General features: G+C 36.7%; 1 protein-coding gene across 2 annotated transcripts; it reads right to left on the bottom strand.

Moving 5' to 3' along the window:
* Window positions 1–214: 214 nt before the first annotated feature.
* G2E3 (G2/M-phase specific E3 ubiquitin protein ligase) lies at window positions 215–22,586 on the bottom strand. 2 transcript variants are annotated; one of them, XM_041400899.1, is made up of 16 exons: window positions 22,534–22,586; window positions 19,846–19,904; window positions 18,377–18,474; window positions 16,335–16,436; window positions 14,669–14,793; window positions 13,441–13,606; window positions 12,658–12,764; window positions 11,480–11,596; window positions 10,551–10,675; window positions 10,317–10,449; window positions 9,522–9,644; window positions 8,038–8,348; window positions 7,206–7,387; window positions 6,873–7,045; window positions 4,837–5,036; window positions 215–4,239 (listed from the first exon to the last, which is right to left on the bottom strand). In XM_041400899.1, exons 2-16 carry the CDS (start codon window positions 19,883–19,885, stop codon window positions 3,995–3,997), a joined length of 2,247 nt encoding a protein of 748 aa, XP_041256833.1. In that variant the 5' UTR covers window positions 19,886–19,904; window positions 22,534–22,586; the 3' UTR covers window positions 215–3,994. The 2 variants fall into 2 exon arrangements, with proteins under 2 accessions (XP_041256833.1, XP_041256825.1); XM_041400891.1 differs by lacking the exon at window positions 22,534–22,586 and having other exon boundaries at window positions 19,846–19,920.
* Window positions 22,587–23,500: the final 914 nt, after the last annotated feature.

Raw genomic sequence — 23,500 nt, 5'->3', positions numbered from 1 at the left:
AATACAGTTACAAGTTTGCCTCCCTTTGCCCCACGTCGCACACGCCACAGGCCCCTTGCCTTCATGCTCTTCCAGCAATCCCACGGGAAAGAAACGCCTTGCCCCAGCTCAGCTTTGTTCATCTACAGCTACCCAAATGAAACTACAGAAAATAGAGCTAAAATACATAAATCAACAAAATAAAAACACAGAAGCTACATATTTAACCTTTTATTGCACTTTGGACATATACACGGTATTTCCCACAATTACTGATTATTTCAACACTGATGCTACAAAACATTGTTTCAAGATGCAACAGTTTAGGCTGATCCTGCAGAATTCAAGTTAGAGCTAGAAAAATTTACAAAATTACATTGTATTGCATAAAATTCTAAATACCATAATTTAAAAAATAATGTTGTTTATGTAATACAAAAATCGGGGTTAGAGTGCACAAACATTAACATTTTGAAAACGATTTTGTGTATATATATGATTTGACACTTCAAAAGTTTTTGCACTTTATTTTTTTTTCTATTAGACGTTCCCTTAGGTAAGAAACAGAAAAGTTTGAGCTTTAAACATGTTTTACCATATAAAACAGATTCAAAATATACTTGAAAGGCCTATTTTGGAGGCTTCTATGCTTCAATTCTTTCTATGTGAATTAATTTTTAGATACCATTTTCAAAATGCATATGCAGAATGTGAGTGTGAATTAATAACTAATACTCAAAAAATCCTCATGTTTTCAGATTCCAGGACATAACATCTTAAAGTAATCAAAGGTGCACCACACAATGGTTTAGACTTTTAGTATGAACAAATTTTTTCTCCTTTGGACTGTATTTCACCTTTCATTCAGTTAAAAAAGCTAACAGCTTTTTCTGGTAAGCATCCTCTGAATAGGTAAAAAAGCACAAATTTCTTATTCCTTTCAAACATAGAGCTAAAATACTTGACTGTTTTTTTTTATTATATCTACATTGTTAAGGAGACCATAATAAAAACCCACTAATACTAATATATTACCGTTTAGTAGAAAACTATCACTCTAGAAAACAAATAGCTTATTTGAGGTGCTAATTCTAGATGGAAACTAAAAGTTTGATGCAGAAATTGTGGGGTGAAGTTCTTTGGCCAAACACAAAAAGGATGCAATAGTTCTTTCACGGTGCTGACAATCTTATAAAAGATGTAGCTTCTATAAGAATATATTTAATACACAACGGATGCATACACAATTATTCTCCCTGTGTTACAGAAATACTGAAAGTAAGCAGTCTCCCTAATTTCAAGGTGTGCCTCAGGCTATGTTTATTGAAATGAAAACTACCCCATAATATTGCACTTCAGTGATCTGTTACAACAATAAAAACCTGGGGTCCTTATAGCTGTATAAATTGTTCTTACAATGTCAAGACAAGGGAGACAATTCTGTGTTTGGAAGTTAGCTTATTCAATGGAATTCTAATGAACAGTTCAAATAAATTTATGACTGGTCTATATAAGTAAATGCTGAAAATGAGGAGATTCCTTTCCACAGCAGCATTCAGGAATATAACTTGAATATATGAAGTATTATACTGGAGCCCCTAGATAGAGCTGATCAAATCAACAGAAAAGAGAAAGACGACTTGTCCTGAACAGGTACACGTCAGTATTAGAAATTGGGAACAAAATCTGCGCAAGAAAAACCTTTCAAGCAATACTACACTGTGTTTTTACTGATTTTAAAATTCAGTGTTTGGATATAGCATTGTACAGCAGATCGTTTTAAAGTTGACATTTTTTACAGCTGGCATATAGGTTAGTTCTGCCTTTATATGAAAACCTTTCAAATACTGAATTCAAAAGTAATAAGCAGTAAAAAGGTATGAATGCTATTTTTGTAGTCTCAGATATGTTTTGAAGCCTTATGTTCACATTGTTTTATTATTTCTTTTCTCCATTGAAGGTTTTAAAATGCTGTTTATTTAGTTCCAGGTTCTGAACAATTTCTCTTGCCACTGCAGGTACCAAAAGTCCTTGTCCTTTAAAATTACTCACACTCTGCTTGCTACTTTTGTAAAATCTGTACTTCTCATATGGAAGAATAACATTACAGAAGGCATTTATCATTAGCTAGGCAAGAAAAACAAATACCGCACTCATTTTTAAAGTATAATATGATATTTGCAGGAAAGTCATTATTTTTGAAAAATACATACATGAATCCTTATTATGTAAACAAATTTGTGCCAAACGACTCTCCCTATAATGGTAACAGACCATTGAGAAGGCTAAGAATACAAAGAATTTATTGACAAAATAAGAGTCAAAAATTATGCAAAGATCAGAAACACGGAATATTATAGGAGAAAAGAAGACACTGAGAAAATGCTTAGTATATAAACAAGTTAAATTACACTCTCCAGGAGATGATGTTTCTTTTACAGGAGACTTGAATAGACTTTTGGCCAACAAGCAAAAACCACTGCTAATCCTGTCTTAATTTCTAATATTCTTAAATTTATAATGACAAGACTGATGAGATTAGACTGTTTTAGGCATCAATAATGAGAAATGTCTGATCTAAGACTTGCAATAATTTCCTTAGACTTTCTATTATTTTCTCAGAAGCACCTATCCATTTATAATTACTGTGGATGTGCTTCCTTGCCAAAGAATTTAAAGGCAAAGCAATTCTGCTTATATTTTCAATTCAAACCAAGCTATATTAATAAAAGAGTATATAATTACTTTCCAATATTTTGAAGAATATGCATACATACAGACACATACAGATACATATGTATCTATATTACATCTATAGCACAGATTATGTTAAGAACATATAGCACAGGCAGTCACAACTAACAGAGGGAAATAATATAATTTCAAAACAGAGGGCAGCATACATTTAAAAAGAATGTATTTAAATGCCCTTTTAATGTCATAGTTTTAGCATTAGTAACATTAAAGTGTTGCTGTATAGGAATTTCACTACTTATATTTTACAGCTTAATGGCCCAGCCATTTGCACAAACTACTGCAGCACTGAAATATATTTTATACAGTGCTCAGAATGTGTCTATGACTGAACTGGAAGAATTTAGAATATAAGGTGGAAAAGTGTCAGGCCCAGACAAGCTTAATGGTAGACTGCCTTTAGTTTAACAAAGAGTTTTAGTGCATGGTCGAATGAAAATATTTTAATGGAGGACAAATTTACATGTTCTCATGAGCAACAAACTTTTGTTATTTCATACTTAACAACATTAAGTCTAACTGCTATATTTCAGTTTGAAAGACCAGGTATTGTTGCATGTTCAAAGATTTCCTTCTGTTTTTTACTATTTCGGCTCTATGAATAATTAAAAATTAATGTATGACAGTAGAATGCAGAAATGTTCAAATGTCAAAGATTTTGTTTAAAAACAGAGACACAAGTTCAACCGAATTTTGTTCTTACACTGTATTATTTTACCTGTTTACTCCAAACCTTCAACGCAGTAGCCACAATGACCATAAAACTACAAGTATTTTAATTTTCCTGGGTTTTTATGAACCATCAGAACATAAATGAATCAATACAAAACAATTACTGAAAAAATATACATAGAACTGAAGAACTGCATCAGAGTTTTATGCAAGACAATGCTCTACTGAAATTATCTTCAAAACATACTTGGTTTGTTTTTGATAAATAAGTTACCTAAGTATTTGATACAATCCACATACTTACCTGTTACAGAGTGTGGTAACATTTCATACCTGTCTACAGCAAAAGCTGACATTTAAATTACTTCTGCAAGAGATGTAGGATTCTTAAAGTCAACTTTAAAAGGAAAATTATTCAGGAGATAAAGTTTTTTTTTAATTTGAAAATAGTTTTTCCTCTCATAACATTACAACTTTTAGCATAATTTGAAGGAAAGGTCAGAAAATACTAAAAGCATGTTGTCCAAAAATACAGTAGCAAACTGAAAGCAGATGTTCCTGCAGAAAACTCAAGTTTCCAATGTTCAGTTTAATAGCAAAAATACTCCCTTTCAACTCTTAGTGTGTTTCTGATGGTGAGCTCCATTTTATTTTTGAACTGCTGATATGTCTTTGTTCTAGGAAGCTCTAAGCAATTAAGAAGTCTGTTTCCAACGGGATACCTTATATGCAAAAATTTAATAGTAGGTTCAGGATCAAAACCAACAGATGGTATATAAGAGGAGCCTGTTACAAAGAGCAGAATATCCTCCAATGTTACTACAGAGTCACCACCTAAAAGAAAAGGATTACGTTTTATCACTGATTGTCTATTACACATAAACCATTACCCTGCATATTAAGTGCTAAGAGGAAAAAAAACCCATATGAAATCAAATCAATATGCTGAATAAATATGCAGTTATATGGCTACCTTTGAAAAAGTTTAGCATGAAAAAAACACTTCAGTTAGTTCTGAAAAATATTAAGTGAATACAAAAATCTCTTCTGCAAGTAAAAGATAGAAAATGGTGGTCTTTAAGACTTCAGAGAATCTATCTAATAAAGGATTTTTCTTTATCACTTAGATTGTGTGTTGGATTTTTATCTTTTAATTCACAGGAATCCCAAAGCAGATCTTTCAGATATTTACCACTCTAAAAGTCTGGGCAACACTTTCAGAAATTCCAATTAGTAAGAAAAAGGGGGAAGCAGGAACAATTAGGAACTGACAGTGACTACAAAACCTTCATTTATTTACATCACTGAAATCCAAAAATCAAATTCTGCATGTATACCAGCAACTAAATAACCTGGACAGGGAAGGGGAGGATTTTTTCATTTAAAAAAAATCCAAACAAAACCAAACAAGAAAACATCCCCAAAACTTACTTTCCACATCTTGCAAATAGCCCATCCAAAAATGAGCACCTTCAATTCTATTTACATCTGATGAGGAATGGATTGTAAAGAGGCCATAAACAGCTTCCGCTGAGAGTCTTTCGGGTTTGTAGCACAATATGCTAGAGAACAAATCTGGGTGCATTTGCATTTTCTCCAGAACGCCAAGTGTTTTCAAACCCTGCCTAAAACTAGAAGGAGATAAAAAGAGAGTGACTATGCATCAGAACTCTGCATTTTATAAAGCTGCAAGATATAATAAATCTTCCCCATCTCCAGTCTCTAAAGCTTGTCAAGAAGGTTACCTAGTACTACAACTTCATTTTGGGAAATGCATTTACCTCTCGTTTTAACACTCTAAATGTTTCTGTAGAGCTTTTTGGGGAGATGAAAGAAATACCAGTGATATGTATAAATTACCCTTATTTCCTGACTGTATGTCAGGTACTTGACTGTATGTACAATGCATACTTTTTACTTTAGTAAGAAAACATAGCAATTCTCTTTCTTACAAATAGCTCTTTGGAAAACAGCTTAAATTCCTTGTCCATAGACGAAATGAGTTGTCTTAAAAGATAGTCTTTGTTTGGCTTTTGCAAGTTTGCATGTGTTTATATGCTGTTATTTCTGCCTGTGACAAATGCAGATAGCAGCATCCTGGGCTGTACTAGGAACTGTGTTGCCAGCAGCTCAAGGGAGGTGATCTTTTTCCTCTGCCTAGCAGCAGTAAGGCCATACTTTTAAGTGCTATGTCCAGTGCCAGGTTCTGGCAAAGGGTGACTAGGATGATTAAGGGACTACAGCATAACCCTTTGAGGACAGGCTCAGAGAGCTGGGACTCTTCAGCCTAGAGAAGAGAAGGTTCAGGTGGAATCTCAACATGTAGAAATATCTGAAGAGAATGTGCAAGGAGGTCAGAGACAGGCTCTTTTCAGTGGTGCCCAGTGGCAGAGAACATTTAACAGCTAAAATAACCAGCTCTCTAGTTACTCCCAATCCTTTATAATGACAAGCAACTTCTTGTTATACTCCCTTATGCCCATCTTAAGCCCATCTCCCAAATGCACAAAACTCCACTACTTCATGGTGTTTAAATGCTTAAGTTTTCAAGTTAACTTAATGTTTAAGTGTTTAAATTAGTGCATTTATTTAAATGCACTATTTGCTATGCTTTACTTTTTAACTCACTAGTTTTAAAATATGATATAGATTGTTCAAACATCCCAGAGGGCCTTGAACTGAAGGACTAAATTCTTCTGACCTTTGTTTAAAAAAAGCCTCACATTAAGAATCAGTTTTCATAGCTCTTTGAGACAGTTAATCAAATTTGTCAGAGATAATACTACATGTGAAGTTTAAATCAGGCTATGCTTGTTGGAAAAATTAGCATCCAATACATTTTTACTGAGCAGATGAAGAATGCGAATTGGAAGTAAGGCCAGAGACCAATCAAAGAACAGTCAAGAGCTGCAACTTTTCCAGCTACTGAGGTCATCATTACCTCACAGAAACATCAATGCAATGCTTATGTTCTAAGCAGGCCAACTTACACTTGTTGACAGTATTGCACTTCTAATAGCACACACAAACTCCCTAATTAGAACTCTAGAAAACTCATTTGAATTCTAAACATATGTTAAACATTTCTAAAACATACAGATTCTAAATTTAAGCAATTGTGAATTAGAATTGAACATAAGCTAGAAAAATTTTACAGTGCAAAGGTCTTTGTGATGCTGTAGTTTAAAAACTGTAAATATGCCTTCTTCATAAGGTTGAAAAGGGAATGCAATGTGACCAAGAAGAAGCCAGAGCAAATGCGTAGAGAAATAAGTTTTTCAGTTTAATTACTTAGTTAACAGTTGCTGTTTAATCAACTGAAAATTACAGTACACTTCAGTGGTTTAAATGGAGAGTAAGTAAGAATACCTGAAAGTAGTATTCTTAGTATTAGTTTTGGCAACAGATTATTTAGAGCTGCAGTGAGGAAAAGAACCAAGAAGTTCGAAAACTCAAGCAAAACAAACCTTTCTAGGGGTAAAGTAATTCTCTTGATTACATGATAGATCAGTATGTCATTCACCAGCATGTTCTTATCACACAAAGCTGTTACAGGTCTTAAACAGCCAGCAGCAGTGAGGAATGCACAGCAGTCTTGTAGTGTAGACTGTAGGCTGGACAGACTATTTGCATATTTTATCTGCATAAAAAGATAAATTAGGCACTTGTTTACTACATGTGTGTATACATATGTGAAAAAAACCCCTTTTCATTTCAACAAAATTTATATTCAGTAAGTCCTTCTTTATCTCCAAATATAGTCTTGAGCAAGAAATAAAATGAAACTTATTGCATATTACCGTTTTTATTGTTTGTGCTACATCAACATCAGCAACATCTTCCAAAGCTGGCTTCACATTCTCTGGACCATAGACAAGACAATTGAACAGTGTTTTGGAAAAGAAACCAGGAGGTGGACCACCATGAACCAGAGAAACCGCAATCATTTTACCAGCTTCAAAATAAAGATTTTCTTTTACAGCTGCAAATAAAAAAATATGTTTATTTAGATGTATAGAAATTATTTCTGATCCTCATTTTTTAATAGAAAATGTCATAGTGCCTTTTTTTTTTTTCTTAATGACTTTTGCTTTCTTCTGACAGTTCAAACTATAAGACCATATTTTTACATATGAGTACCACATTCTTTTACACCAACTCCTCAGCCACTGTCAAGGTTTGGGAGATCTAACATCCTCTTCCACTTTACACCCAATGAGTATTTAATTCTGAAGCATAAGAACTCAAAGAAGCTAACTTGGGGTCTTTTGAAAACACACTATGAGAAATAATGCTCTATAAATTTGAGGAAAGGAAAATAATTAGCAGAGACAGTGAATCAGGAAGAAAGAAATTCAATTAAAGAAAACAAAAACACCAACTAAAAAGTTCCAAGTCTAGTTATATGCTGTTTTTTGATGGTTGTCATCAACATTTCCTACCAACACAAATTTTTTAAATTACAAATCCACACACCATTCCTCTTTAGAATTGAAAAAATAAAAAAATTAATCCCCAATTTTCATCCTTCAGGACTATACTTGTGAACTGACACTCATGCTGGCTGAAGATTAAAAAATATTTTCAAGTTATACACTTCTCAATTTACTTTTGAGCAAAGCAACTAATTACCTTGAAAATCAAGAGACAAGTTCTTTCCAGAAGAGCCCTCAAACAATGATGAATTCTGAAGGTGAAGCATTAATGATTGGAAGAAATGGTGTTTTGATGCAGCAGAAGTATTTGTCTTCGATCTATTTTTGCAGTTTGAGAAATTTACTTCAATAGTGTTTGTAGGATTGAAGATGCGCTGTCTAAATCCTTTTAAAGCACTACTCCAAATATTTTCTGCATTGATGTTAAGTCTTGTTGTTTTTGTTTTAACTTGTATCTTTAACTCCTTCAGTATATTACAAACTTCCCTTCTTTGCTGTCTTAAATACCTACAAGAAAATTGCATGTATTTTCAAATGAAATCTATTATTCATAATTAACAACAGTTACACAAAAATATTTAAATAGTCTATTAAGAAGAACACTTCTTTAACTCTGTGGCACATTCAGGTATTGCCTGAATTATATCAGTAAAACAGTATATATTTAAAAAATTTTAACACTGTAGTGGCAAGTTTTAGAATACCTCTAAGAACTGATAAAAGGAGGTGGAAATAATTACCCTGGCATAAATCAAATACTGATTTTCTTAATTCAGTGACTCCAACACAGTGCCAAACAATTATCACACAAATTGACATTTAAACAACATGAAACAAGTGAGAAATTGAAGTTTATAATTTTGCATTACAGATGTTTTGCAACCAAATTAGAGTAATCGTTGTCAGTATAATAAAAAAGGTATATTTGATTAGGAAGAAAATTCTCGTTTAAAAAAACAAGATGTTTTCTTTACTAGCTTCCAACCAAAACTATCTCAAATACTGTATTTACTAGAAATACCTTATTCCCTCATCAGAATTGTTAGCACATAAGGTAGAATCCATAAATTAACTACTCACAAGAAGATAATGAATTTTATGTCCTCAAACTGAATATTCTATATTAAAACATGTTGTTTTAGCACTGACTTTAGTACAGTCACGAACTGTTCACATGGTACAAGTACAAAAACATTTAAAATTTAGGATCTGTCTAATTAGAAGAAAGCAATTAGGATTCTTTTTATTCCCTATTTTCTAAAGAATGTTTAGCCATGCATCAGTAAGACAAATATGCATTTCTGGGTTTTGAGCCCCTTACTACCTAACCTAAAAACTCTCAGTAGGTTTCATTCTTTTGCCCTCACACCCCTCTAGCACTTATAAACAGTATATAAGCAGAAGCCTTTCTCAAGCTATGACTTCTGGTTTTAAGTGCATACTCATCTCATTTTTGCAGTGACTATATACGTATATACACACACAAATATATATGCATACTGTATAGATTCACACAGAGAAATATATATGGATACTGCATATACACACAAATACCTATGGACACTGTATATACACAAACACACACACACATAGACCCTCCCCCTTGCATGGTCTGTAGGAAACACAGTAAACAGCCATGTGCTACATTACTCTTCAAAATAAGAAAAATAGAAGAAATACTTGTGCCTCAGGGACAAGTTCCTGTTTGACATCACTGGAGATGGGGACACTGTCACTCTGTTGGATGCTGGCTGTTCTAGGTGTGAGCAAGGTGACAAGTTCTGGCACATCATCTTTGGTGATCTATAAGCCAAAACAGTATTTTAAGAAGATAGAACTGAAGAATGCATGGACACTTCCTATTTCAAGGTAGCAGTGTAGTTTCCCCCTAAATCTCATTTGTATCTGCATTTCTATGAAGTCCACTAGTGCCTGAACTACAATTTTGAAAACAATGATTCCGTATTTTATTACATTGTGGTCTTAGGATGTGTTTTTAGTTGCATCTGATACATCAGATGAAAGTCCTGACACAGTAAGTAAAAACTAAAAATATTAGTTTTTAGAAACTTGAAAAGTTTTTATTACAGCAGAGGAAAACATTGTTATGAACATCTATCCTTAAGTCAGACTTCTAGAACACTATTAAAATGGAAAAAATACCAATAAGCAAACTTAAAGCTTTGCCATTTGTATATTCTTAAGTTACCAATAAATTGTTAAAATTCCTTTAACAAGGAGCTATCTTTACTGAACTAAAAAGTGGTTTACATGCCACCAAATCCAAATAACTACAGCAAATTTCCAGAGTACATAGCTTACTCAGAAAACTTCAATCACTAAATTTAATTCCAACTTTATTTGATTTGCAATTAAATGTAAGTTCGTCCTATGGAATAAACCATCATTTCCTCATGTTTACATATTATCTTATGGCAATGATCAGTTTCTGCGAGAAAACAGAAAATTACACACTGGAGTAGAAAACTGCGTGGAGATCCAGATGACTGCCGAGGGGACTTTGGAGGTGGCCCTTCCAGCAAACAGGGTGTTCCATTTGTCTTTTCAGAGGTAGCCAAAGCACGCTTTTTCTGTTTGCTATACTTCCCTGTAGGATTACATTATATTGATGAATTTTCTCATTGCAAAGTATGCTTATATAACCTGAAGTTATCATTTAAGAAATCACTGTCACATCTATAACTTCACCTGATTTTGCAAAGATACTTCTGCATTCCATGCACTCCCAGTTTTGCTCCCATGACTTCATAGATGAACAGGCCAAATGAGTCCCACGAGAACCGCAGTACTGGCAACGTTTAATTTCCCATTTACTAAAATTAAAAACTTAGGTATTTAGAATTAGACAGAAGAATGAGGCTAGTTAAAACAAAGACTGATCAATAGTAAGTGCAATCCTGACACTAAACCAATAAAGCATAATTTTATCAGTCTGGCAGAACTGATTCTAATCAAGGAGACTTTCTTCATACAATATATACTCATAACTGGCTGCAACAAGAAAAAAAAGCTACTCATGTTCCAGCACCTTGCAGTGAATGAGACTATTAGTACTCCCCTGTCCTGAAGTCAACAGACTGCAGGTACTATTTTCTTCTCATCCTGCTAGTCAGCAAACTCCTCTGTTTTTATGGGTATCCACCAGTCAGCTTTTCCAAACTGTAGTTCTTTTAAAGGAGAGCTCTCTAGGGAAGCATTCAAACTACTGACCTAAGTCTACTACTTTAACAATAACTTCTTGTAAAGGCTCTAAGTATTTTAAATTGCTGAATTAAACTCTGAATGATACATACACGATATTAATTTAGGTACATGCTGTGTTGATACACAAATTCTCCTTCAGCCTGTATAAAATGAGGACAAGGTAACTGATAATCCCTTAAATTTGGTTTTCATGGCTTTTATAACCAGATCAAGTTAGAGAAATTTAGTACTGAAATATGATTATATTGAGTAAAACAAACACACTATCTAGACAGTGTGTTGGCTTGACATTAAAACGTGATGCCGAAAAATACCAAAACATTTACATAAATAAAAATTATAAATAACAACAATGAAAAATGTCAAAAACCCTATTCTATCCTAAGTTATACTTTCTTGCTTAAGTATCATACCTATCAGGTTCATTATAGTCTCTTCCTTTCTTGCAAAGACATCTTTTAACATCACAGTGTTGATAACAATGCAGTAAATCTTGATATGCATTTTCTTCAAGTTCCCAAGATGCATCCCTGTAAACAAGGCAGAAGAATATCAGAACTCTATTTCTGATTGCTTCAGTGGGTTACTTTGTATTTTGAAAATGATATATGCAATAAACATATGACTATATTTCAGTCATGTCATGTTCTAGGTAACAGGGGGGTTCTAGGTAACAGAGGGGGGAGGGGGGAAGAAAAGTCTAATAACTAAAATAATACTGTAAAACACATAGACGGACTTTTTCTCGCATAAAGTTACTTTGATTTCAAGTATTTATTTTTTTTAATATGACTTCAGTGACAGAGCATGTTTGCTCTGTCTCCATCCCTTTTTTCTCTCACAGAAAACAAGGATATCTGTTTAGGCAGCCTACAAAAGTTACCACTGAAACTGGTTTCATAAATGATAACTCAGAATATTCCAGGCCAGTACGGTGAAGTTCATAAATTGTTTTGACTGTTCCTCCTCTCCAGAATCTTAAGCTTTTGTCTCAAGAGGGAACACTAATGGTGCTCTCTGAAGAGACTAATTGTTATTAAGGAATAATACTTCTAACAAAGAGACATTCTGATCTCTTTCTGTCATATTTTGAGCCTCATCAGGTGATAGAAACAGGAAAACCAGCTTGGAACTTTGGAAGCATATGATATACTAACATAGCCTTTGCAGTCCCTTGGCAGAAGATAGGAGCTGTATGGCTGAGTAATCAGCCAATTAAAACTCTGTCTTGACAGAAATTCAGATAATTAAACCTGGACACAGAAGATACACTTCTTAGCAATTGCTACGTTAAGGAAAAATGATTGTATTGAAGAAGTGCTTTTATCTTCTAATTAGGTTTAGAATTTAAGTCGAATCATAGCATTAAAAATTACTTATCAGAGCTTTCTGTTTTATGTTTGATGTAACTAATTTCACCTTCGCCAATTTTTATGCATATCTAAAAGGAAACAGGCTACTCCTTACCAAACTGAACAATTCTACAACTGAAGGTAGAACAAATGTTTCACATATTAATAGCTGAAGTTCTGTACAATAAAATAAATGTTTGTAACAGCCTATCAAAGTTTTCATTAACAAAATTACTCACCTTTCTGGAATGTGTATGCCCATTCTCAACATTTCTTTTTGAAATCTGTCCTGGTTATTACATACTGTGCACCTAAAGAAAAATATCCCAGCACTCAAAGCTTGATACTGTGCCAAGGAAAAAAAAAAACACAACAAAGAAACCAGACCAATTATTGAATTACTACCATCCTTAAGATGACAATAAATTATGTCTTAATGTTCAGATGCATTACAGTCATGGATACCGTCCTGACATGGGTGTTAAAGCTGGTATCAGTCATGATGTGACTTGACATTAAAGCAAATGGCAAGGATTTTCTCTTCCTTTAAGGAAAGAGCTCACATGCCAGAATAAGGTTCATAAATGAAAGCACCATCCTTTTCGGTCAACCTCTCTAGATCCAGTATAAATTTACAAAAAGAGTGTTGTCATTTTTTCTAGTCTTGGATTTAGCCAAAGAGAACTGATGATGGAGAAATTACATTTTTAGCACTCAGATTCTGCACATAATGACTTGTTGAAACTTGCCCAACTTCAGTTCCCAAAAGTAGTGAAGGCATGAAGTATGTATCATACATGCAGAAACATGGATGGGGCACGGGGGAGAAAAAATAATAGCATTAAAACCTCAAAATACTTTTGTGTCCATAATGCAATTTTAGCACTGTTCTTCAAACCTAGTATACTTCATACCTACATACCTACTACCTACACTTACCAATAAGCAATTGTTCCATTATTTTTAAACAGAAATGTGATCTCCATGGATGCAAAAAGAAAGAAAAGGAGAACCTGTATTACCTGCAGGCATTCTCGATGAAACCAAGCATTTTTACAGCAAGGACTTTTCAATACAGTGTACACTGGAAGATGTTCAACCAAATCCAGGCATATTGTGCACTGTGAGGCTCCTCTAGGTTCTTTTTCCATAAACTCTTGGACTGGTCTATGTTCCCAACAGTAAGATCTAAAGAGAATAATTTATGGTTCCAGTAACAAAACAACATTTTAAGAAACATCTTCATAAAAAATTTGAAGACAGCAAAAGTAATTCATTAATCCATTTTTCATGAGTAAGTGCTATGCAACAAGCTAAAAATGCAGACATACTGGTTTTGGCTAGGCTAGAGTTAAATTTCTTAATAGTAGCTTGTATGGCAATGTTTTGGATTTGTGAGGAAATCCGTGTTGATAACACAGTGATGTTTTAGCTATTGCCCAGCAGATCTTGAACAGAAGAAGATCTTTTCTGTTTTCCCCCACCAGTGAGCAGGCTAGGGATGCACAAAGAACTGGGAGATGAGACAGCTGGGATGGCTAATCCCTACTGACCTAAGGGATATTCCATACCAACACAACCAAGAAATGCAGCTCTAGAACAAACCTTTCTGAAAATGCCTTATCTTTACATGTACTTGAGGTAATGCAAGTTGTTTTGTATTTTGAAGTCTGAAGTGCCTGCCAGACTTCAATCCATCCACCCTAAAAACTCAACTCACAACAAAAAAACTACAGCCAAGATGCTAGACAGATGACAGTAAAAGAAAACAAAACATTATTTGACATTTGATATTAAGCCCATTTCCCCTGCAGTCCATCTCTAATACACTTGGAAACACAACAAAATGGCAGACACTGTGTTTTGACCATTGAGAGATACAGGTAGCCAAAGCTCTGCCATTTCAACAAAGGCGCAGGAGACAGGCAAACAAAAAACCAAATCGACCATTATGCAGTTTATTTCAGAGTTCAGAACTTACTGCTCAGTTTCATAAACAACGTAACTACTTGTATAAGCATAAAGTCATGTACTTAAAAGTGTTGAGAATCAAGTTTATAAATATTAGGTACACCATGTAACTATTTGACTTTAATGTCTACCACAAATCAGCTATTTGTTTCCTACATAATCTGATGCCATTTGCAACTATCAGCCTATCCAATAACAAGCCGTGAAAGAAACCCAAGTCACCTCCTGTCTAAATATAATAAATTGAAAATGGAAAAACAACAAAGCCCCAAAACTCACCTGAAGTCTTCCATAAACTGGAAAATGCATTCCCTTTGTAATCCACAAGGAAAATGGTAACTTCGTTTGCATTTAGGAGCTACACATCCAATTGAAGCTCCCTTTTTCTTACAGATATTACATTTCTAGAAATAATTTGTTTTGGAAACAGAATATTAATATTTTAAATACAAATAAAATTACAGGAATTAAACCAATAGAAAAGTCAGAAAAAGTGTACGAAAGAATAGTAGCTAATAGATTAAAACTCTGACAAGACTAAGACAAGACTAATGTGGTTTAGCTCTGTTACAAAGACTAAACATATGCAGCTATTTCCCAGACTTAATGTATTGGTTTATATGCCTATTGTCTTGCGACATGTAAGATAACACATACAAGTAATTTTGCCAGTACCTATAGTTTATATAGCTATAATAGGCATACACGTGTATATACTTATATATAGGCATGTATAAATTATTTACTCTCAGCTTCAAGCTCAGCACAATGTCATGAGGAATTATGAAAGTTTAATTCACTCTTATATATCTGGAACTTACCCAAGGAATAACAATAGCTGCAAACTCTAGAGGCCCAGGGAAGCTGACTTGAGTTGCGGGGTGAATTGTAATGGAGCATCCAGGCCACACTGTGATCTCAGAAACATTCACTAGGCCTCAGCCTAAACCAACTGGACTTGACTAAGCCTCTCCCGAGGCTCATCAGAAACACTGTTCCCAGGAACTAACAGGTATCTAACTAACTAACAGGTATCTAATGAGCTCCTGTTTTATACCAATCTTGGAAACTTTTTCTTGCCTGAATAACAACCCAAGTGGAATAGTATTTTTGTTACTGAAACTTCAGAGAATGTTACCAACTCAAATTGCAGCCAGGATGGAAAATTACTGTCACTAAAGCCCACTCTCTTGTGACCCTATAAACAGTGGTTCAAAGTGAGACTCTTGGAGCTCGATTCCCAGAAGACACGGGGCTAATGTGCATGTCCCAGACACTGATAACCTCATGGCTCTGGAGCCAACCAGGGACTGCTGGCAGTAACACACAAGAACTCTTGGTGATAACCAAGGACTACTAGTATGGACACACTGTGAGAAAGGAGAAGATTTGACTGGAGCAGGACCTGGCAGAGATTCACTTGGCTATGAGAAAGAACCACAACACAGCACAGTGCAAGCACAGGAATGTGTAGCAGAAGCGGGCATGGATTCTGGGGTAGGATTTAGACCTCCAAAGCCCTCCAACCCATTTCCAGAAAGGCCTGAAAGAACAGACTGCTCATGATAACTCATTTACATAGAGGGGTGGAGAAACCTATCCCCAAAAAGGTACCCTCCACAAAGCTCAGGCCAAGTGTGTAAATGACTAATAAAACTTTCTGACTTATAGTGACCCTCTGACTTTTGTCACTCCTTTTGCCCAACGAGCAAAATCTTGGGTGCTTCCTTCTCCTGAAGGGTGGATCATTACAATTTCTGCAGGGGTTTTATCCCTTGTGGCCTCCATAAATCCAATATATTTGTTACTTAAACATAAAATTCAGGTGCTTGAATGCGCCCAGCACATTGTCCATTGGAGGAAGAAAACAAACCCCACAGGCAGTACTAAGAGCACTTAAAAGTTACCTTTTTCCCCTTGTTAATACCAAAGACATTATTCTTACCAGTTTTGCAGCTCTTTTTATTTCTTTTCTAATATCTGTGATTAAAAATCCATCTATGCCTTCATCTTCTTCACCCCTCTGCCAAATGCCACTTGACATCAACTACAAAAACAAATTAAGTGTTTTAAAACATCCACCTAACCTAAACATTTAAAATTACAGTGTGCTTGTCAAGAGAGAAGTTTAGTCTAAAAAGCTCACTGGAAACATTTTGATGATTAAAATCTGATATAAAACAAATTTTTTGTCTGACATGACAATAACCAGTAAAATGAAAATAAGTATTTAATAACATCAGAGTATTGTATAATACTACAGGGTCTGAGATAACATATTTTGCCTTCCTTTTTGAAGTATACAGACTATTCAGATAATTGTCAAACAATTACTTTCAGCATATAAATCTTCAGAGGAAGTAAAATTAAATTAGCTTAGTTAATATGAATGACAATTGTGCTGTGAAGATAATGAAGCACAGTAGGAAGTAACTGTACTGAAGTGTCACCTAAGAGGAAAAGTAATTCGCTTTAGAGGAGATTTAAATAAACAGAGAATCAAGTAACTAGGCAAATCAGAAGAGCCTGATGATAATTTAAAGTTAGGCAGCTACATTACAATCTTCAAATAACTGAAGAGTTTCACAACTTGATGCTGTTTATATTCTTTACAGTCTCATTTTATAATTTCAACATAGTACAATTTAAACTATTTTATCAATACTGTACTCAAATAAATGTAAGATTACATACCCAAACCAATTAAATATACTTTTTCCAACTGTGCAACATTTGGCAAAGAATAATTAAACTGTCACTAATGTGCCTCTTTGTGGAACTCTTTTCTTACATAACATACACTATATTTAAGTAAAATCACAGGGCTTTGCTCATTTTTAAAAGTAGAGACAAAAAAAATTGTAAAAGATACTTCAATGAGCTTCCTGCAGTTAAAATACCTTTTAACTCCTAAAGCTCAGTACTGCATGCATGACTTTTCCTACCTGTTCACATCATGATTGAATTTTTTTAATCATTTGATGTGGCCTTATATAGGAGACAAAATTACCACAAACATGGTATAATGGCCTCTATTTCCTTACAGCTGCTTAAAATTTATTTAAAACCAAATTTCTCTATCTTTATGTAACTTCAGAAAACCTCCACTCTCCTTAGTTTTTAAAGCATTCAGTATTCAAACCATTCAAACCATCAACAATCAACACTCTTTAAAGAACTTGTTGAGAAAACATACCCCCTACGTTACTTCTGATACTTAACACCCATTTTAAAATTGGGGAGAACAATTCAAATTATTATTTATTAAGAAACAAAAGACTTTTTTTTTTTTTTAAAGTAGTGATGTTATTCTAAAAACCTGAAAAAAATTAGAGTTTGAGAGGAAGTTTAAGTATGTCTTTAAGAATATGAATCTTGGAAAAATGTCAAGGGTGATAACAAAAGCTGCAGGTTATATCCACAGCTTTGTTTACATTATACACTTCTACTAATTAGTGAAACTATACTAATATGATCAACAGGGTACATATAACTTAACTGAAAATTAGGACTTAAGTGTCACAATGTTCTGTGTAATGTCAGAGAATAGCTCACAGTCAGAAAGAAATATTGAGAAATGAAAAAAAAAACCTTTTCTGTATTTTCCACACCGGGTGGAATTTTCACATTTCAAATTCTGAAACTACATTTTTCTTATAGGAGGCAATATGTAAGTGCAAAACTTCCTTTTGTCTTAAAGTGTACTTTCATTGCTATTTGCTAAGATAGGTTAGGAGAATTCATTAATTCCTTTAAATGGATCATGAACAGAATTTAGCTTTGTATAAAGGCTTGTGGGGATTTACTTATTTCATCTGCTGCACCTGACAAGTACAAGCTTTCAAGGCTATGAGTTAAAGCTCACATTTCAAGCTTTGCAACAACAAAATTGTTACAAAACCACTACAGGTTATTAGTATTAAATACTTGTTGCACCTTTTTTTTCAGATAAAACAGAAAAGTCCAAGATCAATACCATACACTTACCAAACAGTAATAATGAACAGTGAGATTGTATTCCACATAGGTCCTTTTTTCTCCATACTTTTCAGGGCAGTCATCTGTCCGTCCACAGAGAACACAGACTAAAATATAGAATCATGTTTATAACCACAATGAGTGCACTGGAATTGCTATGGATCAGCTACAGAGCAGTAGCTTTCACCTCTTTTAATCACATGCATCTTCAAGTAGATTACTGGATAAAGCACAGTAGATATCCCTTTCCTTATTGTTGAATTTTATAACAGATATGGAAGAACGTACTATTTGTTTCTCTAGTTACTAGAAAGAAAATACTTCACCAGCCTGCTGATTCAGGAGTGGTCTATCAGCCAAGCTACATTCACAAGCAGACTGTGCTCCCAATTGAAATATTCTTCCCCAAACACCCAAAGAGAATTACCAAATGGCCAGCAATGTCCAGGTGCATGTGAAATGTCATCTAGTTGCTACCACAGCTTTTAAAAACATTTAACAATTTGAGACAACACTGCATTTAACTAATACCTTGAAGATTTCCCACTTACCAAAGTTTCTAGCCCACTATCATAGTTCCACGGACTTTTACCAGCTTCCCTTTAATTCCCAGTAGATGTATAAAATACATTTACAGTATTCTAGGATTAGAAACAGTCACAGCAGTAACAATAGCACTGCTTCAGCCTAAGAAAGTGCTGAATGGTACATCTCAAACACAGCTCTGTGTGATTTGGATAAATTCACAAGGTTACCTTCCTAAAACATCTGCAGAAAATACTATTTGAAAATAGTCTAATTACAGCAAACAAACTAAAAAAGTTTTAAGTTATTTCTTTTTCATTTCCTGAGACAAGTGGTTATTCTAACACAATTTCACATAATGGTTAGGGTGGAAGTGACATCTGGAGATCATCTGGTCCTAACCCCTGCAAGGCAGGGCCACCTAGAGCAGGCGACTCATGACCTTGTGCAGGTGGCTTTTGGATGTCTCCAGAGAAGGAGTCCATGACCTCTGGGCAGCATGTTCCAGTGCTCTGTCACCCTTAAAGTAAAGAAGCTCTTCCACATGTTGAGGGGGAAGCTCTTGTGTTTTAGTTCATGATCACTGCCCCTCATCCTGTCACTGGGCACCACTGAAGAGTCTGGCACCACCCTCTTGGCACCTGCCTCTGAGATATTCATATGTGCTAACGAGATTCCCTCTCAGCCTTCTCTTCTCCAGACTAAACAGGTCCAGCTCCCACAGTCTCTCCTCATGAGAGAGATGCTCCAGACCCCAAATCATCTCTGTTTCCTCCGCTGGACACTGTCCAGTAGCTCCTTGTCTTTCTTGTATTGAAGAGCCTCAAACTGGACACAGAAATTTGATTACTGGAAACTCACCTACTCTTTGAGCATGAATAAAACAAGTCACGACTACCATTATACATGCATATTACGTATTTCTGAAATTATTTGATAAAATTTTTACTCACTTTTTGTGCTTTGAACATCAAAATTAGTATTTTTACTCATCCTGAGTTCTTCTGGCTGGCTGTCATGCAAAAGAAACAAGGTATTAAATACATCCAGTGCATTAATGAACATTATACACCTCTTTTATGTTTAACTGCAAAAAAAAAGGCGCATAAACTCCATAAACTAAAAGTGGGATTATGATAAAAGAATATAATAATTCAACTGTTATTGTGGGAGACAGGGCTTCAGAAAGCAGGATGCAATTGTTCAGAAAACAATTTCGGAGACCATGAGAGATATAGCAACTTTTGCCTATTTCCCCAAACTAACAAACAATACATTTTATTTCCAGAAGAGAAAATAAAGTCCAATACAACAGCTAGTTATCTACAAACTTAATTGTACAGAAGAGTTCTTACTTATTTTAAGCAATAGAAATAATGGTTCACAGATAACCTAAGAAACAGCTCTGACTTCTGCTCAAATAAAGATTGTACTAATACAAAGAACTCGAAAACAAACAACTGAGCAGTGATGTGACCATGAATACAGTCTCCATTGTTTGGAGAAAATGCAGGATCCTGGCCTAATCAGATAAACCCTGATCCACAAAAAATCCAAAGGAAAAAAAAACCCGCACAAACTAAAAAGGTGATGAATCCAAAACTGGCACATGCACACAAGGGAATTTACACCATGTAGGACAATGTATTTTACATTCTGAAGTAGAAAGCAATTTATTTAGTAAAAGTGACCTAACTTGCATTTCTTTCAAACATCACATGAGCTGTCCTTTACTGTGTGCCACACCATGCACCCTATCCTAGCCCACCTTAGGAAAATCAAAACCAAACAACCCAAAGCAAGTAATTCCTAGTTTCTTGACCACAGCACCAAGATGATTATTTTTTTCTCAGAACTCTTCCAGGAACATCTGTAGATCTTTGACTCGCCTTCCCTTAGGAAGCTGAAGAAAGCACTACCTAAGTTCTGCAAGCCAAGAATCAGGAGTGATGGCCTGCATCTCCAGGCTGGAACTCAGGTAGGCAGACAATTCCCTCTTGCAGGCTGAAGCGAACAGGGAAGCAGCCAGTAACAAATCCAAGAAGCCTGACAGACTGCCAGCTATCCCGGTATTTACAGTTTTGATGACTACCAGATATCAGCTTCAAGAACAAACTTTAGGCTAATTCAAACTATTGCAAATAAAGCACTGTAGCAATTTTACTGGAGATCTAGGGAAGGAGGCATATTGAAAAAGAAAAATAAAGGAAGGCAGAAGTCTCAGGCACAAGGCAAGTGTCCTATGCCACTGAGAATCAGAGTAGTTGCACAAAGGACCTTGGCCACAAAATGGTCTAAAAGGAAAACAAACTAAAAAGCATCACCACTAAATTAGATGAAAACGTTCCTAAAGACACACCGCACTGATAGATTAAATAAGTGACTACTTATTTCCCAGGAACACACTTCCCTTTTTCAAAATAAAGAGGAATAACTATATTTAATCAAGTACAGAGGGAGCAAAAGACCCAGAGCTCACACACATTCTCTGTCTTCAGGATTTCCCCAGGATGATCACTATCGGTTTCACCGTTCTCACGCTCCTGCAGTAATACGACAACTAAACTACCTACACATGGCCACATAAGCTTTTTTTTTTTGGCAAAACGCCCTACAGGTGGACAAAGCACATATGTGGCTGAAAACAAGAAAATCACCTTCCCACCTTTCCTTGGCTCCAGCAAAATAGAAAGAAAAAAGAAAACACTAACCACCCCCAATTCCCTCTACTTTTCTCAAATTCTTTCAGGCATGTGAACCCAGGGTTCGAATTTACAAGTTAAAAGACACACGGATCAACCATTGAGGCCCCCTGCAGAACTCCTCTGGGGCTTTTCATAGGAACAAAGCAATTCCGCATGCATCTGTTTGCAAGGCAGGAACGACCCCTTTATCGCCCAGTGTCTAGAAAACCGGTGTAAATAAAGTGTATCTACTTTGCCTAACAGGCTAGAAAAGTCCTCAGAGAGTGTGTTTTGCGACATTCTGTTATTTTTTTACTGCTCCATAACGTAAGGCGTTTGAAGAGTCTTTTAACTAGAGATTAAAAAAAAACAAAAAAACCAAAGCCAGCCCCAAGGTGTCAGGCACACGTTTTCCCAAACACAGGAACAAAGGCAGTCTCACGAAGCCACCTGTGCACCCCGAATTTCCAGGCAATGGGACCTCCAGGTGAGCCCGCGGTCACTCCCGGAGCCGTGTCCCGAGAAAGTCCCGTCCCTCGGCAGCCAGCCCCGGGCGGGCGGGCAGCGCTCCCGGCGGGTCCCGAGGAGGGAGCCGAGGATGGGGGTTCAGGGGCTGCGCTGCCCCGCACCTCGCAGGGCTCAGCCGCCACCCCCGCCCGGCACAAGGGCCACGGCAGGTCCGGCCCGCCCGCTCCCTTCCGAGCTGCACTCCGCGTCTCCCTGGGACGCCGCCCGCCTCCCGCCAGCGCGGAGGCAAGAGGGAGCACGCTTGGTTAGTTCTCCGGGGCTCCTGCCGCTCCGAGTGGCGAGAGCCAAGCAGCGGCGGCTCCCCAAAGCACGGGCTGGGAGGCTGCCGCACGCCACTTCCCGCACGGCGAAGAAAGGGGCTCCCGCCCCCCTGCCCCGGCAGCTCACGCAGCCCCGGAATCGCCCCGGAGCCCCGAGGGCGGCACTCACCGCTCGGACCGGGCCGCGCCGCGCACCAACCGACGGCCGATTCAAACCCCAACATCCGCCCCCTGCCGGAAGCGCGGCCCGCCCCGCCCAGCGCCCCTGCGGCCCCGGAACACCGGCCAGCCTCTTTTGGAGGGTTTACCTGAGGAAACGAGAAGCCGTTTTATTTTTTTGTAAGAAATACTTTAAAAATTTTTTTTATTTTAATTTTTTTTTTTTATTTCTGTCTTCTGCAGCTTGTTCCCAAGGGGCCTAGACTGCCACCGTATCAGGCCGTGCTGACCCTTTTTTCCCCACATCTGCAATGAAGTGGAGTTTCTCAGTGAAGTTGTGTTTGATGTTTGTGCTGATGTTTTTCCATTGGAATGCCATTGGTGGTGCGGCACAAGGGAGCTCATTCCAGCGGCTTTGGGATTTGGCGAGTGCTCCTCCCCTCCCAGCAGAGCTGGAATGCTGCAGTCCCGAGGTCCTTGCGCTGGGAATGCTGAGGGGGTGTCAGCTCAGCCCCCCGCCCCTGCACGCTACCGAGAGCGGCTCTCCGCCATCCCCGCCCTCACGCTGGTCTGTCCAGTACCTGCTCCACACCTTTATTCCCCCTGGTAACTTGGCTGTTGAGCCCGGAGTCTTTGCCGATCTCCAAGCTAGATCCCAGATCACTTGCCCTGGCTGGAAGTTCTCTAGCTGCAGGCAGAGACGGAGCAGAGAGCTTGTCTGGAATCTATAGTTGTTTAGGCGGGTGTGGGGACCTGCAGCTTGTTTTCACTCGACTGGCCCTATTGTCCCACTGCCTCTCTTATTTTCCTGTGCTTCTTCACCTGCAATGTATCTTCATCACACCCGTTCCCCTAAACATCCCATAACACCTTTTGCTATCCTAAAATACCCCATAATGACTTTGTTCTTTCCTGACAAATATGTGATCATCTTCCCCCCTCATCAGTTAGGAAGTTCCAGCTTAATCTCCAGTTTA

This window comes from Onychostruthus taczanowskii, unplaced genomic scaffold (assembly GCF_017590055.1).
Source record: "Onychostruthus taczanowskii isolate IOZ18803 unplaced genomic scaffold, ASM1759005v1 scaffold1, whole genome shotgun sequence".
In the NCBI taxonomy this organism is placed as follows: domain Eukaryota; kingdom Metazoa; phylum Chordata; class Aves; order Passeriformes; family Passeridae; genus Onychostruthus; species Onychostruthus taczanowskii.
This window is presented reverse-complemented; position numbering and strand designations above follow the sequence as displayed.